Genomic DNA, 14,877 nt, shown 5'->3' on the forward strand with positions numbered 1-14,877 from the left:
CTGATCTTCGCTGCCACCCATGTGGCTGCGCACCCGACCCTAACGGGTCTTCCCACAGGTGGTGGGCCCATGGGATGAAGAGAGGGGGGGTGCCACGTAGTTTGTTCGGGCTGTGCCCGACCGGGCTCCGTGGCAAACCCGGCCACCAGGCGCTCGCCATCGAGCCCTCCGTCTGGGCCTGGCTCCAGACGGGGGCCCCGGGCTTCCTCCGGGCCGGGTCACATCGCCTCCTTTTCCGTTATTCATTGGAGTTTTTTGAACCATTCTTAGTCTGGCCCCTCACCTGAGACCACTCTGCCATGAGAGACCCTACCAGGAGCACAAGGCTCCAGACAACACAGCTCTCAGGTTCATAGGGACACGCAAACCTCTCCACCACGATAAGGTGACGGTTCCAGGTAGCATGAATATGTATTTAAATTGGGTCCTATGTGTAGTCGAATAATAAAATTAAATTCTAATTTGGTGCCGTCTTGACCGAGAATAGGCAGAAAGTGACTTTTTGGCGCTTGTGGAATGAAGACAACAACTCCCACCATTCACCACGATGCACAGCTTCACTGGCCACTCCCGCTGATCTAGATCTCCGCCTATCGGACACCTCGCTGTTCCATCTACCAAGTTGATACCGCAAGACTGCTTGAAAATCATTTCAAACAACATTTCTAGTGAAGAGTATTAGTTTGTGAACTCAGTGAATTAGGCCTCGTTTGTATTTATTTCGGAATGGTGAACTTTTGCATGGTGCCATCTTCTATGTCAGATCCAGTACCTTCCGCCATTTTACTTCAGTTTTATCAACAGCCTCTGTTAGCTTAGCTTCAGACGTTGTGGATGTTAGTTTCTGCTGGTGAAGTCCCACCCACTGGCACTGCTCTAATAGGTCTGTAGCGTCAGTGGGTCCCACCCCCTATAGAGGGGTGGGACTAGTGCTTGTAGTCTTACGAGAATCCTCCCCTCTTACACATATCATATCATATTGCTTCATCTTAAACAGGAAGTGTTGGAGATCGATACGGATCTCTCCAGTCTCCCCAGAAAATAAGGGAATGATGCACGACCATTCAAAAATATGAGTGGGTTTCTAACGATACAAAGCTTAATGGAAATGGGTGAAGTTTCCCTTTAATGGTTTATTTGAAACATGGTAAGGAGCATATTTGATCAGTTGAATATAGTAAATTAAACTAGACATGTTGGCATGGCATGCATGCACAATGCACAGACCAAGGCTAATAAGCAAGCAAGCACGCTAAGTTTAAAGTCCCTGGACCACTTTGGATTGAATAATGAGGCTGATTGTTTAACTTTTCCCGCAAGTTATAGTGCCCCCTGTGGTCAAAGTGGTGTTGAACATGTTGGAGTCTTGCCCACGTATGTCTTCTATCGGTGTACGAACTTGATACAAACTTATGGATACGACTTTTAAACTGATAATGTGACCTCAATTGATATTTGATAAAAAACTTAAAAATGCCATAAGATTTTGCATTAAAGGCCCACTATGCAACTTCGGGCATGTCTTCGCTGTTTTCTTGGTTTTGGCACGCACATTTCTCTACACAGCGCCCCCTAAAGCTTCGTAGTAGATATTTCACAACACTGTCGTAACAACTCGTTGACGTCCCTTCCCCATGCTCTTCTACGCGAGCCATGTGCATTTGTTTTCAAAGAAGCCGGCGAATGCGCGGAGCCATGTCCGAAATAGATGTTCATAAAGTGTAGGCAAGGTTATACATTTTTAAAATGGTGTATTTGCATTGCAATAAACATAAATCCATCATTTTTTATAGTTGACGGGGAGAATTTATACCCTAGGTTATAATTATTTTATCTTAGGTTGAACAGAACAATCAGTGTAAGAGGTTTGGCCAACATAATAATCGAAATAAACAAGAACTTGGATTCGGGGATTCAGTCTGTATCTGGGGGACGAGACAGACGAACAGCAAAACACCCATGGAAACAAGGTGTTTATATGGTTGCAACCAAGCAAGCTAGAAACAAACAGGGCTCACAACAAAACGGTCGAGAAAACAATTTTTACAGGGCTCAAAAAAATGGTTGAGCAAACACATGTGTACAGAGACTATCAGAATCAAGAATATTACGCAGACAAAGTTCACCCAAGGGTACTTTCAATTTCAAAAGCAACACGGCCGAGTCGGCGTCTGATTTGCAGTCTTCTTTTTCTTTCAGTTCACGCTATTCCTGAAAAGCTTGCCCAACGTTTACTCGTGTCTGGCCTCTCTGTCGGTCTGTCTCCCTTTTCTCTTCTTCTGTTCCTCCGACATTGGGTTTCTCTGTCTCTTTTTAGTCGGCTGATCTATGATGAATATAACAATCCATTAGTTACTTGTGTTTATATCGAGCCGGTTCCGTGTTTGTGGGTCTGTGCCGTAAAGCAATTCGTTACTGTAGTGACCATAGTAGTGACCCTTGCACAGAAGCATACGGCCGACATCTTTCTTTTTTCTGGGTGGATATAGTAACATAGTTACGCCATTAAATGCGTTTATGGAAACATTTTTAGCGAGAAATGTGCATTTTACTTTCAGAATGTTCGCTCGGTGAATGTGAAGGATGTTTGGTTTGATAGTTATGACGAAGAGTGAACGCTCCGTTCACTTGCATGGACAGAGTCTCTGGCTGCTAAGCAACCTCAACGTCTTGGCGGACTATTTCTCTGCTGATCAACACTACGAATGCTGGAAACACACCAGACACACCATGTGAAGTTATTTAACCCGATTATCGTTATTTATGAGTCCTTAGCCCAAGTGAAGGAGTTCAAGTACCTCGGGGTCTTGTTCGCGAGTGAGGGTACTATGGAGCGTGAGATTGGCCGGAGAATCAGAGCAGCGGGGGCGGTATTGCGTTCGCTTTACCGCACCGTTGTTACGAAAAGAGAGCTGAGCCGCAAGGCAAAGCTCTCGATCTACCGGTTTATCTTCGTTCCTATCCTCACCTATGGTCATGAGGGTTGGGTGATGACCGAAAGGACGAGATCGCGGGTAAAAGCGGCCGAGATGAGTTTTCTCAGAAGGGTGGCTGGCGTCTCGGGATAGGGTGAGAAGCTCAGTGATCCGTGAGGAACTTGGATTAGAGCCGCTGCTCCTTTACTTAGAAAGGCGTCAGCTGAGGTGGTTCGGGCATCTGGCAAGGATGCCTACTGGGCGCCTCCCTTTGGAGGTGTTTCAGGCACGTCCATTGGGGAGGAGACCTCGGGGAAGACCCAGGACTAGGTGGAGAGATTATATCTCAACACTGGCCTGGGAACGCCTCGGGATCCCCCCGTCAGAGCTGGTCAATGTGGCCCGGGAAAGGGAAGTCTGGAGCCCCCTGCTTGAGCTGCTCCCCCCGCGACCCGACCCCGGATAAACGGATGACGATGAGATGAGATCGTTATTTATATCCGAGATTATTTAATCTAACCCGATCTAAACTCTATCATGCACCCAAACACGGCGGCGTTTGGGTTTCCTACCTCGGACAACAATTGCCTCGCAACTGGCTGTTTATATCTAGCCGGTGCCATGTTTGGGTGTGTGTCTGTGCCGTAAAGCATTTTCGAAACTACAATCTGACTACATTTTCGAGGATACTTCCGCTGCGTCACATCCGGATTGTGTCGGTCCGAACAGATCAAGTTGCATATGCGCTTTTTCACTGGAGAGGCGACATGGGTAAATGACACACCCACCAATCAACCCAGAAATGGATGCAGAACCATCAGCATAACTCTCAACCTGCATACTTAATGTAATTTTGCCTAAAAAAGTTGCATAGTGGGCCTTTAAGTCGGCAAAAACCGACTTAATGCAAAAAATAAAAAGTGATGAACAGAGGTTTCAATATGTTTGCAGGATCTCAAAGACCAAAATGATATGACCTCTATACAAGGACAAATCTTTTTACTTTTTCCCAATGTTTCACTTTTCACAAAATTGGAGGATTTTCAAATGTTGAGAGCCAAACTACCCTAAGGGGATTTGAGGTGATGCGCTGGCAGAGTCCGACAGTCAACAAGACACAGTACAGGGATCAAGTCTGAGTGGGATTAAGTGGTGTCAACCATTCATCCCATGTTAGCCGAATCAATCATTAAAAAAAACGCTCTGAAGAGTAGGGTTTTTGATGGGTTTGGGCCGTTGCAGCACAAACCCATCAAAACCCTGGCCACTCTTCCGAGCATATCCTAAAAGTATTTAGAGTGCCTTATTCAAGATTTCTATATAAAGAATAATACAAACATATTTAGTTGCAAAATATTTTCTACTCCATTATGTCTAGGAAGAAAGGTCTTAAATCAAGCGTAACCCCTCACTAAAAAGTGCTTTGATGAACAGATGATAATGGACTCTGTAGCACCTCCGGTCCTCACATCATTCACTGTTAGAGGAGCTGATGGTAAATGAGTCCCTCTGGGACCATCCCTCTCCCAAGTTCACACTCAACCTCAGTACAGCAGGTGTGTGTGAGTGTGTGTGTGTGTGTGTGTGTGTGTGTGTGTGTGTGTGTGTGTGTGTGTGTGTGTGTGTGTGTGTGTGTGTGTGTTTGTGGGTGTGTGTGTGTGTGTGTGTGTGTGTGTGTGTGTGTGTGTGTGTGTGTGTGTGTGTGTGTGCGTGTGTGTGTGTGGTGTGTGTGTGTGTGTGTGTGTGTGTGTGTGTGTGTGTGTGTGTGTGTGTCCCCTTGGATAGGTAGGGCCTGTATCAACAAATATGAGAATCACATCTATGTTTGGATGCAGAAAAGTCTGGATTGTTCATAAAGAAATGTAATTATTAGAGCTTTATTATCATCATATTATATGGCTAGTTCCGCTCTGCTAGCTCTACTTCTTCCAGAGGGAGTTGAAAAGCTAAGACTGATGTGGATTACAGAGAGGACAAGAAACGGAGAACAAGAAGCCCAAGTGAGGAGTGTCCAGATTGGGAAGGGACAAAAAACCACAACATAATCTGTTTATTATAGCACAACGTCTGTAAATGGTTTATTGAGAGAGAACTTACTTTATTGATGCCAGATGACAAATTTGAGTGGTACAATATAAAAGACACAAATTGTGCATAAAAAATAAAATAATATATGTAGTCTGTATACCAAGACAGAATAACAGTATTTGAAATAATAGAAGAAGAAATATTGTACAGAAAATACAAGTGATAAACATATGTTGATGTTATTTACGGTTGAGTTTGGATCAGCAATGTTGGGCTTGGAGCATGGTTTGTTTTGAGTTCATCTCTGTAGTTCACTCAGTTATCAGCGTGATGCCAAAGCTTCAGCTGGAACAATCTCAACTGTGAAATCATTTTATTTTCGATAACAGGGGATGCTACATTCCATGGAATCAATCTAGAATGATCTATGGTTTTGTATCCACATTGGGAATGCAATTTATCAGATGAGTAATTTTGGTTTGTTGTTGTTTTCTTTGGTATGCATTTTTCTATTCTAATTGTCTGGAACCAAAATGGACATATTTGGAGAACGGAGACATTGCAATGATCAATACAAGGCATTAAATGTCACTGGGAGTTATTGGTGACCACTGACGCGTATAACATCCAAAAGGTGGTTGGTTCAAACCCCTCCTACTATTGTACAGATACATGTGCAATTTGTTTGCAGTTTGTGCAATTTACATCTGATGCTTTTCAAACATATTATGGTTTCATAATTTGGAAGGGTTAGGATGGGAAATATTAGGGTAAGTTAGATAAATGATGGCATGTTTCAGAGCGATGTACCACTTCCTTAACATCGGATGGCTGTCCCCATTCTTACAATCTCTGATGTAGCTACACATTTCTAGAATAAATCATGCAAATTAATAGCATCAAACATTTTACAACTAAATACATTTTAATTATTCTTTATTGAGAAAATCTTGCAATTTATGGCAATTTTAACACAAGAAGAATTCTTTATGAATCTGAAATCTGAATCTAAATTATTCAAAAATGTATGTTTTCCTCTCTCATCAAACGTTTTTGTTGATGAAGGGGTGGGGGGAGTGGAAACGAAGTTAATGATTGAATCATCTGCATTTATCTGCTGAGTTACTTCTTTGTGACATCTGAGTGAATACTGCATCATGTGGTGTCAGAGAGTCCACCAGAGGTTTCTAAAAGCCTCTCATTCTTCGCTTGTTTCCCCAATTTCTCTTTCTAGCCGACAAGAGTCCGTGTAATCTTGAAGAGGCCCCTGGCCCCTGCCGGGGAATGGTGACGCGCTACTTCTTTAACAGAGTGAGTCGCGAGTGCCAGCAATTCTATTACGGCGGCTGCTTCGGGAATGCTAACAACTTCAGGAGCATTGCGGAGTGCCAGGCCAAATGTCAAAACCCTGGTAAGACTTTTACACTTTTGTCTGGCCACAGAGCAGCCTGGGCCCATTATCAGTAAGGGGTCAAGGGGCTCTGTGGGTGAAACTAGTATATCATTGTGTGTTCCAACTTCCAACCGAAAGCTACTGGGTTTGATCCCCTAATGCCCACGGCCAAACCTTTGGTTCTCCTTGAGCAAGATTCCCAAACAGCTCCCCACCTGCAGCTTAATGATGTTTCTGAACTCGCTGAAAGATTGCTTCCTAAGCTTCTAAATGTGTCTACATTTTGTAAACATGTGCATAGTATAAAATCTATTATACAGACATAGTTCATAGAATACAATATGGCACATTGATGTGCTAGCGTTAAATAATATGCACTGCCTGACTGCATGCACTAACTCAAACACGCGCCAACAAAAACTGGTGATGGCAGTTCAAAAACTAGCAATAAAGTCAGTTATTCTATCACATTCTCAACAATAATAATAATCACTCACTTTCATTGAGTGTTAGTTGAAGACATTGTTGACATCGTTTTGAGCTCTGATGCTGAAAATGGTTATTGGTGCGCAATGTGAGCCGTTAATGACCGAGGAAGTAATTAAACCGGCTTCGAAACGAGAAGAAGTCATTATTTTTGGTCTAGCGAACACGTAATGCTGAATTAATAAAGCGTTGTGGAGCTCCTATAAGTAGATGACCTGCGGTAACCTGCTCTGGATTAAAATGGGAAATTCGAGAACTACGAAATGTGAAAAATTCAAAGCAGTGTTACCTCATGAATTAACTTTTGATGGATTTTTTTCATGCCAACCATGAAATCACGTTCTGGCCTGATTCAGCATTTAAATAGTTTTCAGGCGCCCAAAAAAAACACATTTCATCATGCCAGACTTTGACATGACTTTCTGAAGTCATTGACATATTGAAGTTGTCAACGAAAAAAATAAGCCATTCAAATGGGACCAAATCTTGCCTACATCCTATACTATGTGAATGTATGACACACTTACGATTTTGAATGTAGACATTAGATGTAAGGAGTGTAAAGGCAATAATTTAAGATAAATGAATCTGTCCTGTTTAATTTGTAGATTTGTTCAAGGATGTACACAGTTTCCACTCTCGTAACTTGGTGGTAAGAAATAACAGAGTTAATATAATGTACAAAGAATATTTAAGGTAAAACGGATATAATTTTCCGTTACTGGATTTGATTCCACCAACTTAACTTGCACACAAACTGTGTCAAGAAAATATAAGAATAGAAAATGTGCATAGAAAAAATATTATGTACAGTTTTTTTCTGTAGTCCCTATGGTTGCTAATGGCATAACCATTGAACCAATTAGCTATATATGCTATATATTAAAATTAACATACTGTCTTGTTTTATTATTAACAGCAAAAGCGACCAAAGAACCAGTAGCAGCCGTTCGTGATCTAGAACCTACCAACTCATCGGAAATACAGCCTCTGATTATCAAGGGTAGGCTTTTGGAATTAAATGATCAATATAATCCAATCCACCAAGGGACATGCTCCTGTTGACTTTTTGACTCAGAAAGATGGTCTTACTGCTATGGTAACTATATCATGCTCAGAGATACTGTTTTTAAGAAATTCAGTTGATCAAACTTAAATTAATAGTAATGAACAGCTTCTAAGTGAAATGGCTTTAGTCTATTTACAAAATGGAGGCTTGTTTTTTGAAAGTACTGGGAAACAAAATCAAAGTGGGCATGATTTAGATATACTGTGTTAATAAAGAACAATCAACTTGTATTTCAATTGATAACACCTCTTTATTTTTATTTTTTTATTTTTTGGGTGGATTTCAGAAGAAGTACTTGTCCAACTGGCATCCATCCCGGACATCTCTGTGAGGCAGCCTGGTAAGACAATGAACTCGGCGTCAATTCTTTGTTTCTGTACTTAGTCCAACCTCTAAATAGGTTCAACTTCTTAAATTGTAATTTGTACTACAAAATGGATAGAAGTATGGTTGCATGAAAGGGGAGTGGCGAGGGCAGGGTCCCCAGAACTTGGCAGGCCAGGGGAAAATGGCATCAATCATTCTCGTCCACTCTGAGACTCTAAATATCATGTCCACAGCACCCCGTCAAGTAATCGTCACTTCAATGTTGAGTGGTCTCTACTCTAAACATGCTTTTAGTAGTCTCATACCTTATCTCGCCGCCTACCACATGTCTAGAGATTTCCTAGGAAATGAATCCTGAATGGGAACAAGGCGCTACTAAACTATCTACCATAGTGAAAGTAAGGGAATATATAGCAAATCACTTTGCGACATGGAGAGAGATTTTGGATGTCCCTAGCAACGTTACATTAATTGATTCAGATTCTGATGTGTTGTGAACCTTGGAGATTGTCCTCATCTCTAGTTATGCGATGCTTTTTGAGGCAGACTTGTGAGTATAAGCTGACCGAGGCAACAGCAAAACGGTAGACGACGAGAAGTCATATTAGAGTGCAACTCTCCTCGCATGTAGGCTTAGCCATTAACACAATATATGCACAGCAGATGCTGACCCAGAGGTTGGGCCTTATGGTTAAGGTACAGGTATTTGAACAACTATAGTCTTACTGTCTAGAGTTACATGCTATTGTTTATGTAGCCTACTCTTTAACCAAATTAAATGTTATTTTTTATTTTTTATTATCTGCTTTCTTTTGTATATACTCTCTTATTCTCTGTCTCGAATCCTAACCTTGATCAATGGCCTCATGAATATCAATGCTTACAGAATTTAGATTACTTGTTAAGAAATATGGCGAGCCCATGGTCAATGGAGGAAACAATTAGAATCAATTGATGACGGCGAAACATATAGCCTCAGATTAAAACTCTTAGAATGCCTTTGCCATGGTCACTTTAAAAGATGGACTACTTGTGTATGAAGAGAATTGCAGGAAGTGTCTATTCTAAATGCAGTCATTTACTAACACAAACGGTCTAGCTTACTTTTTTACCAAAAATCCGAAATGTTGGCATTTCATTTCTTGCTCATCTAAAATAATTTTCGATGGTCTGTGTTCCGGAATAATAAATATGAATGCATACGAAGTTCAAATGACAATGAATGACACGTTTATTTAGCATTACTTTGTGAATTAAACTTTGGAGAGAATTGAGTATCAGTGATATCTATTACTCAATCCCAAGTTGAGAGGCTGCAATTCTGAAATGATTTGGTGCCCCTGGCTAGGAGTGTTTGACTCACAGTCGAAAGCTTTAGGCATTTCCCAAGATGCCCTAACCCCTAACTGCTCCTTAATGATCTGTTTCTGGATCTGACCAAAGAAGGACATACAGACAGAAGGCAGACAGCATAGAGACAGTTGGTTTTAACGTGTGAATTCTCTGTCCTCCACTGGCTTGGCATAAGTTACCAGAGCATTTCCTGCGTGGGAGATGGGAAGAGGTCAAAGGGCAGTTGCATGTGTTTTTCGGGTCTCTGCACCAATAAGCTCTACTTCCCTGGTAGCTCATCCACTGCTCTCTCTCTCTCTCTCTCTCTCTCTCTCTCTCTCTCTCTCTCTCTCTCTCTCTCTCTCTCTCTCTCTCTCTCTCTCTCTCTCTCTCTCTCTCTCTCTCTCGCTCTCTCTCTCGTGTGTGAGTGTGTGAGATAGCATTGAGGTTTATCTCTGTGGGCCATCCTTCTCTCTCTCATTTCAATTACTGTATTTTCCGAACATCGTTGACAGGGAGAGGTGGCCAAGAGGTCTCATGTGGCATTTTATCATCTTTGTTTTTGTATTGAAGTACTGTCATGCATTTTAAATTACATATATAATGATGAAATGATGGATGCCTGTAAAAAGAGAATAAGATACAATCCTCACATGTTTCGTGTCGATGTGATTGCTTGGGAATTTTTGAGTGCAGTTGTGTATACTTTCTGAATATAATTCTTATCAATATTGGGCACTCAATATTGGGTTAAATCCTTCCTCCCTAGAACTGATTAAATAAGTCCAGCAAGAATAAACTACTGCAGAAAATAAATGACATGCAATTCATCAACCTGCATACCTTTTTTTCCCCTTCCTGTTTGTATGCTGTAGATAACTATATACAATATTATTATCTCGACACTGACATCTTGTGGTCTTTCTCACTCACTGCATACGTCCATACGTCAATGCAAGCTGACGTTGCACATGAAAACTAGCCTAACAGTTCTCTTAAGAGAGTTAAATAATCCAAATAAAACCCAAACAAAGTCATTAGTTTAGTCTTGGGGGGGGGAAACTGCAGATTAATCTAAGGTTAATATATAGGTTAATATAGTGCCACTTGAAGCTTTAAAAATTGGCTGGTGAACCGACTCTTAATTCCCATATTCAATTCATTTCAAGGACCGTGTGGCCAAAGGGACAGATTTAATAAATAAGTTGGATTGAAATAGAGTCATTTATGTCCCTGGGTATGGCTACAGGCCTTACCGGAATATTAATATTCATGCATGTTGCTATACTAGGCTGGTTGGAATAAATCAAACCTCTCTCAAACAAGAGGTTAAATCTATGTTTAATGTCCTATGAATATTTGGCACATAGACATAGCAAAAATACTATAACATAGAGTAATAAACCCCCCTAACCTAGGGAACAGACAATGAGATAATGTGTAGTTGCTAGTTGACAGAAGTGCAATAGTGTGCAATAGATGGGCAGCCATACAGAAAAACAGGACATATAATAGGTCAAAATGATGACATGTATCATAACGCACAGATTATAATCACCTGGCTAGGTTTAATCAAATTATTACATATATAATTTGATAGATTCCCTTCTGATTCCTATATTATAGCTTATCTGCATCCCATCGATTTGTTTATAAAAAACATGCAACTCCAATAATGATTCTATGCTACGATTTTTGTCAGCCTAAAGTGGTTTTGAATACCATAAATAGTTACGTAAGTAAAACGTACATTGTACATGAAGTACAATCAAATCAAATCAAACCAAATCATCTGACCACATCACCCCTGTCCTCATTCAACTTCACTGGCTCCCAGTACACTTCCGCATCCAATACAAAACCTTACTCCTCACCTACAAAGCTCTCCACAACCTAGCCCCCAGTTATCTCTGCGACCTCCTCCAAGAATACACTCCCTCCCGCTCCCTCCGCTCAACCTCTGCTGGACTACTATGTATCCCCACATCACGACTCACTTCAATGGGTGCCCGGTCATTCAGCTGTTCAGCACCCAGGCTCTGGAACTCCCTCCCCCCACACATAAAACAGTCAGACACCATTACAACCTTCAAGTCACAACTCAAAACTCACCTGTTCAAACTCGCACACAACGTCTAACTGATCACTGTTTTGATTGTTTTTTGTTTTTGTTTTATTTATTTCTTATTGCTTATGTTTATTTATTTATTTATTTATTTATTTATTTTTTCCACAATGTCTTGTTTTTTTAAAAAATGTATGATGACTATATGCTCTGTAAGGTGACCTTGGGTGTCTTCAAAGGCGCCTCTAAATTAAATGCATTATTATTATTATTATTATTATTATCATTACATTGTTTGTTTTTCTCTTTCTCTAGCAGTTTTCAGCACCCCAAGCTTCTGCCTGCTGTCCATAGAAGAGGGGCCCTGCCATGCTACCAAACGGCGCTTTGCCTACAACCCCCTGACCCAGAAGTGCAGCATCTTCCCCTATGGAGGCTGTGAGGGAAACAAGAACAACTTTGTGTACAAGAGGCAGTGCATGAAGATCTGCATGAACGTCCATCGTAAGTGTTACACAGCGCTGCTCTTAGTAGTGGACAAGGTTTATTGGATTATATATATTTTTATTTGTTTGCAAATCTTTAATATACATTAACCATAAATGATCCAATATATTTTTATGGTGGAAGATGTGGAAGAATCAGACATATCTTCTCGTTACTGACCCCTTTGGATGGTAAGAGAACTGCAGGCTGCTTAAGCTCACGCATGGAGAGCACTGGAGTTGCTCTTACAATCCTAATTAAACTAATAGTTATAATCGTTATAATCGTGAATGACAAAATGAAAAAAAGTTAAAATAGACATTATGAGAGTCTTCAGTTGATATAATGCACACACAATTTACAAATTAAAGAGCTATGAAAGAACATAAATTGTTGCTATTATACGTGCTTAGACGTCACTTCCATTTTCCTGGCAAATCCAGAGTTCAAATATAATATAAATCAGTCAGAGGCTCTATGCAAGGTAGAGTAGAATAAGTTCACATTTATTCAGATGACCGCCTTTTCATATTTGGCAAGTAAAAGCGATGTATGCATGATATATTTATATTCTATCTTCTTTTTTAATCAAACACTAATTAGACAGGCCTACCGGTAATTTACCTATGGCACACTTTGGCTATAGTTATCTGTCTCGGCCCACATGTTACTACATCTTCTCTCCAGATTAATCTACATTGAAATATACTAAAGCGTTATTATGTGCTGCCCTTAGATGGCACTGTTAGCAGTTGTGAGAACGTACGATCTGCTTGATATAAAGTTTTCATTTACTTTATACTGAAGACAATTAAATGATAACGTTTTCACGGGTTGTGTTATGTTTATTTTGCAGATCATAGGTCGGGGATGATCAGAATAAAGAGGAAAAACATTGTGATCCAGCCTGCTCTTGGTTAAATCCACTTTTATTGATGCCCTTTTTATATTGGTCTTAGAATTATTGTTTTGCAGCCTGACCTGCATAAAAACGTAAAATTAATTAGTCCAATACAACAATACAATACAACAAAGTCCAATACAAACTCCAATGTGTCACCCACACCTAACATTCATGATGCTGCAAATGCAAGGGGATTTCATCAGTAGGCCACAGAATCGATCACCATTGTGTTACCTCATTCTACAATAGAAAGAGACATAACAGACATTAACTAGCTTGAAAATCTCCAAAATTACCACTTCACGTCTTCACACCTCTCGGTTACCTTCTATTCCTTCAAGCCATTTTAATTGTCCGACTCTATTTACTCCTGTACACTCACGTGTCCCCGGATATTACCAATTACTGACGTTGACATATATATGAATGTACTTTTTGACATTTTCTTGACAAGAGATTTTGATGTGTAGTGGATACATCTTGATGTGATATATTATTGTTATTTAGTGTTTGTAGATCCTATTGTCCACTCTTTGTGTTTGCTTTTAGTGAACAACTATGATATTTTACTGTTTACTTCCATTCAATAATAATACTTTTTACTGATTTTGACAATAAAACAAATATGTTTTTGCTAATGTCTGTTCCACAGTTACGGTCTCTCAATGGGCTTTTGTCAATGTCTTTCAGCAATTTGGGATCAACCAGGGATTATGATGATAGTGGTGTATATTAAAGGGTAATTCCGGTGTAAAATGGATTTGGGATATGTTTATATGATAATGAGTTGAAACGTTAGTTTTGGAGCACAAAAACAGCATATAGACGCTTTCTTCAGTTGGCTGTTTTTAGCCGATTCTATCAAACGCTATAAACTTGGAACGATGGGGGAACTGGTTATGGTAAAAACTAAATCGCTATTTTAAACCACTTAAAAGGCTAAAAGTAGCCCGACACTTCTTTGGTAGTATAATAAGGGTCTTTCATATAAAACGAGGCAATGAGAACTTTGTAAGTGTACAGATTGTTTATTAAAAAGGACATGTTATACACACCATACCATCGGTAGATCACCGCCATTTTGTTTTTAAGACTCAATAGGTAGATTGGCGAACACAGAGCTTGCGTGTTGCTGACGGATGTCACAATCTCTGTGTATGGCAATCTACCTTTTATGCTCTAATGTGTTCACATTAGACTCGAGCAAAAACATTAAGTTCAATTTTAATTTTGTGTGAGATTTTTCTTTATTCTTCATGATGTGTTAATTAAGTCCATACATTATTGTTTTTATAGTTGCTTTTAAAAGCTGGTACACAACTATACATTGAACCTTTTATAGATTAAATTTGTTGATTAGTTTACCAAAAATCCAAACTTAACATTTTTGAAATTGTGTAGTCCATACACAATGTATCTTTATAAACATAACCTGTCAACATGTTTGTTTCTATGTTTCTTTAGTCAGAGATAAATGCTCAGTACACTCTGTCCATTATTAAAAATTTAATTTCTTAATAAAATCCATCAAATCATATCAACATAGTTTAAAAAGTAAATATTTGTTTCAGGGCCTGAATTTAATATTCAAACATAAACAGCGGAGGGCAGTGTTGCAAACAAGTAATAGTTTGTGCACGTTAGTTGATGACGTTTGTGTGCGTGTTTAGGGGTGTGCTTAGGGGGCCTGTTAAATGCAGCGTTTTCATATAAAATAAAAACATAAACAGGTATTATTATGATTGATGATTATGAATCAGCAATGATCATGTTAAATCATTAGCCTACATATGAATGATTATTATTAATAGTAATTGCAATAATTACAATATATATTTTACCGATCCACTTCAGCGAGGATTCTATATTATG

General features: G+C 39.8%; 1 protein-coding gene across 4 annotated transcripts in view; it reads left to right on the forward strand.

Annotated features, from left to right (window-relative positions):
• tfpia (tissue factor pathway inhibitor a) overlaps positions 1 to 13,643 on the forward strand; it is a 51,573-nt gene extending 37,930 nt beyond the window's left edge. Inside the window, exons 3-7 of one of the 4 annotated variants that reach the window (XM_030343768.1) lie at positions 6,178 to 6,354; positions 7,742 to 7,825; positions 8,178 to 8,231; positions 11,931 to 12,119; positions 12,958 to 13,643. In XM_030343768.1, the coding sequence (XP_030199628.1) occupies positions 6,178 to 6,354; positions 7,742 to 7,825; positions 8,178 to 8,231; positions 11,931 to 12,119; positions 12,958 to 13,022 (569 nt within the window). In that variant the 3' untranslated portion in view covers positions 13,023 to 13,643. The remainder of the gene's footprint in view (positions 1 to 6,177; positions 6,355 to 7,741; positions 7,826 to 8,177; positions 8,232 to 11,930; positions 12,120 to 12,957) is intronic. The other 3 variants (XM_030343769.1, XM_030343770.1, XM_030343771.1) reach the window with 3 other exon arrangements.
• The last annotated feature ends 1,234 nt before the right edge of the window (positions 13,644 to 14,877 follow it).

The sequence above is a fragment of the Gadus morhua genome, chromosome 20 (assembly GCF_902167405.1).
Source record: "Gadus morhua chromosome 20, gadMor3.0, whole genome shotgun sequence".
Classification (NCBI taxonomy): Eukaryota; Metazoa; Chordata; class Actinopteri; order Gadiformes; family Gadidae; genus Gadus; species Gadus morhua.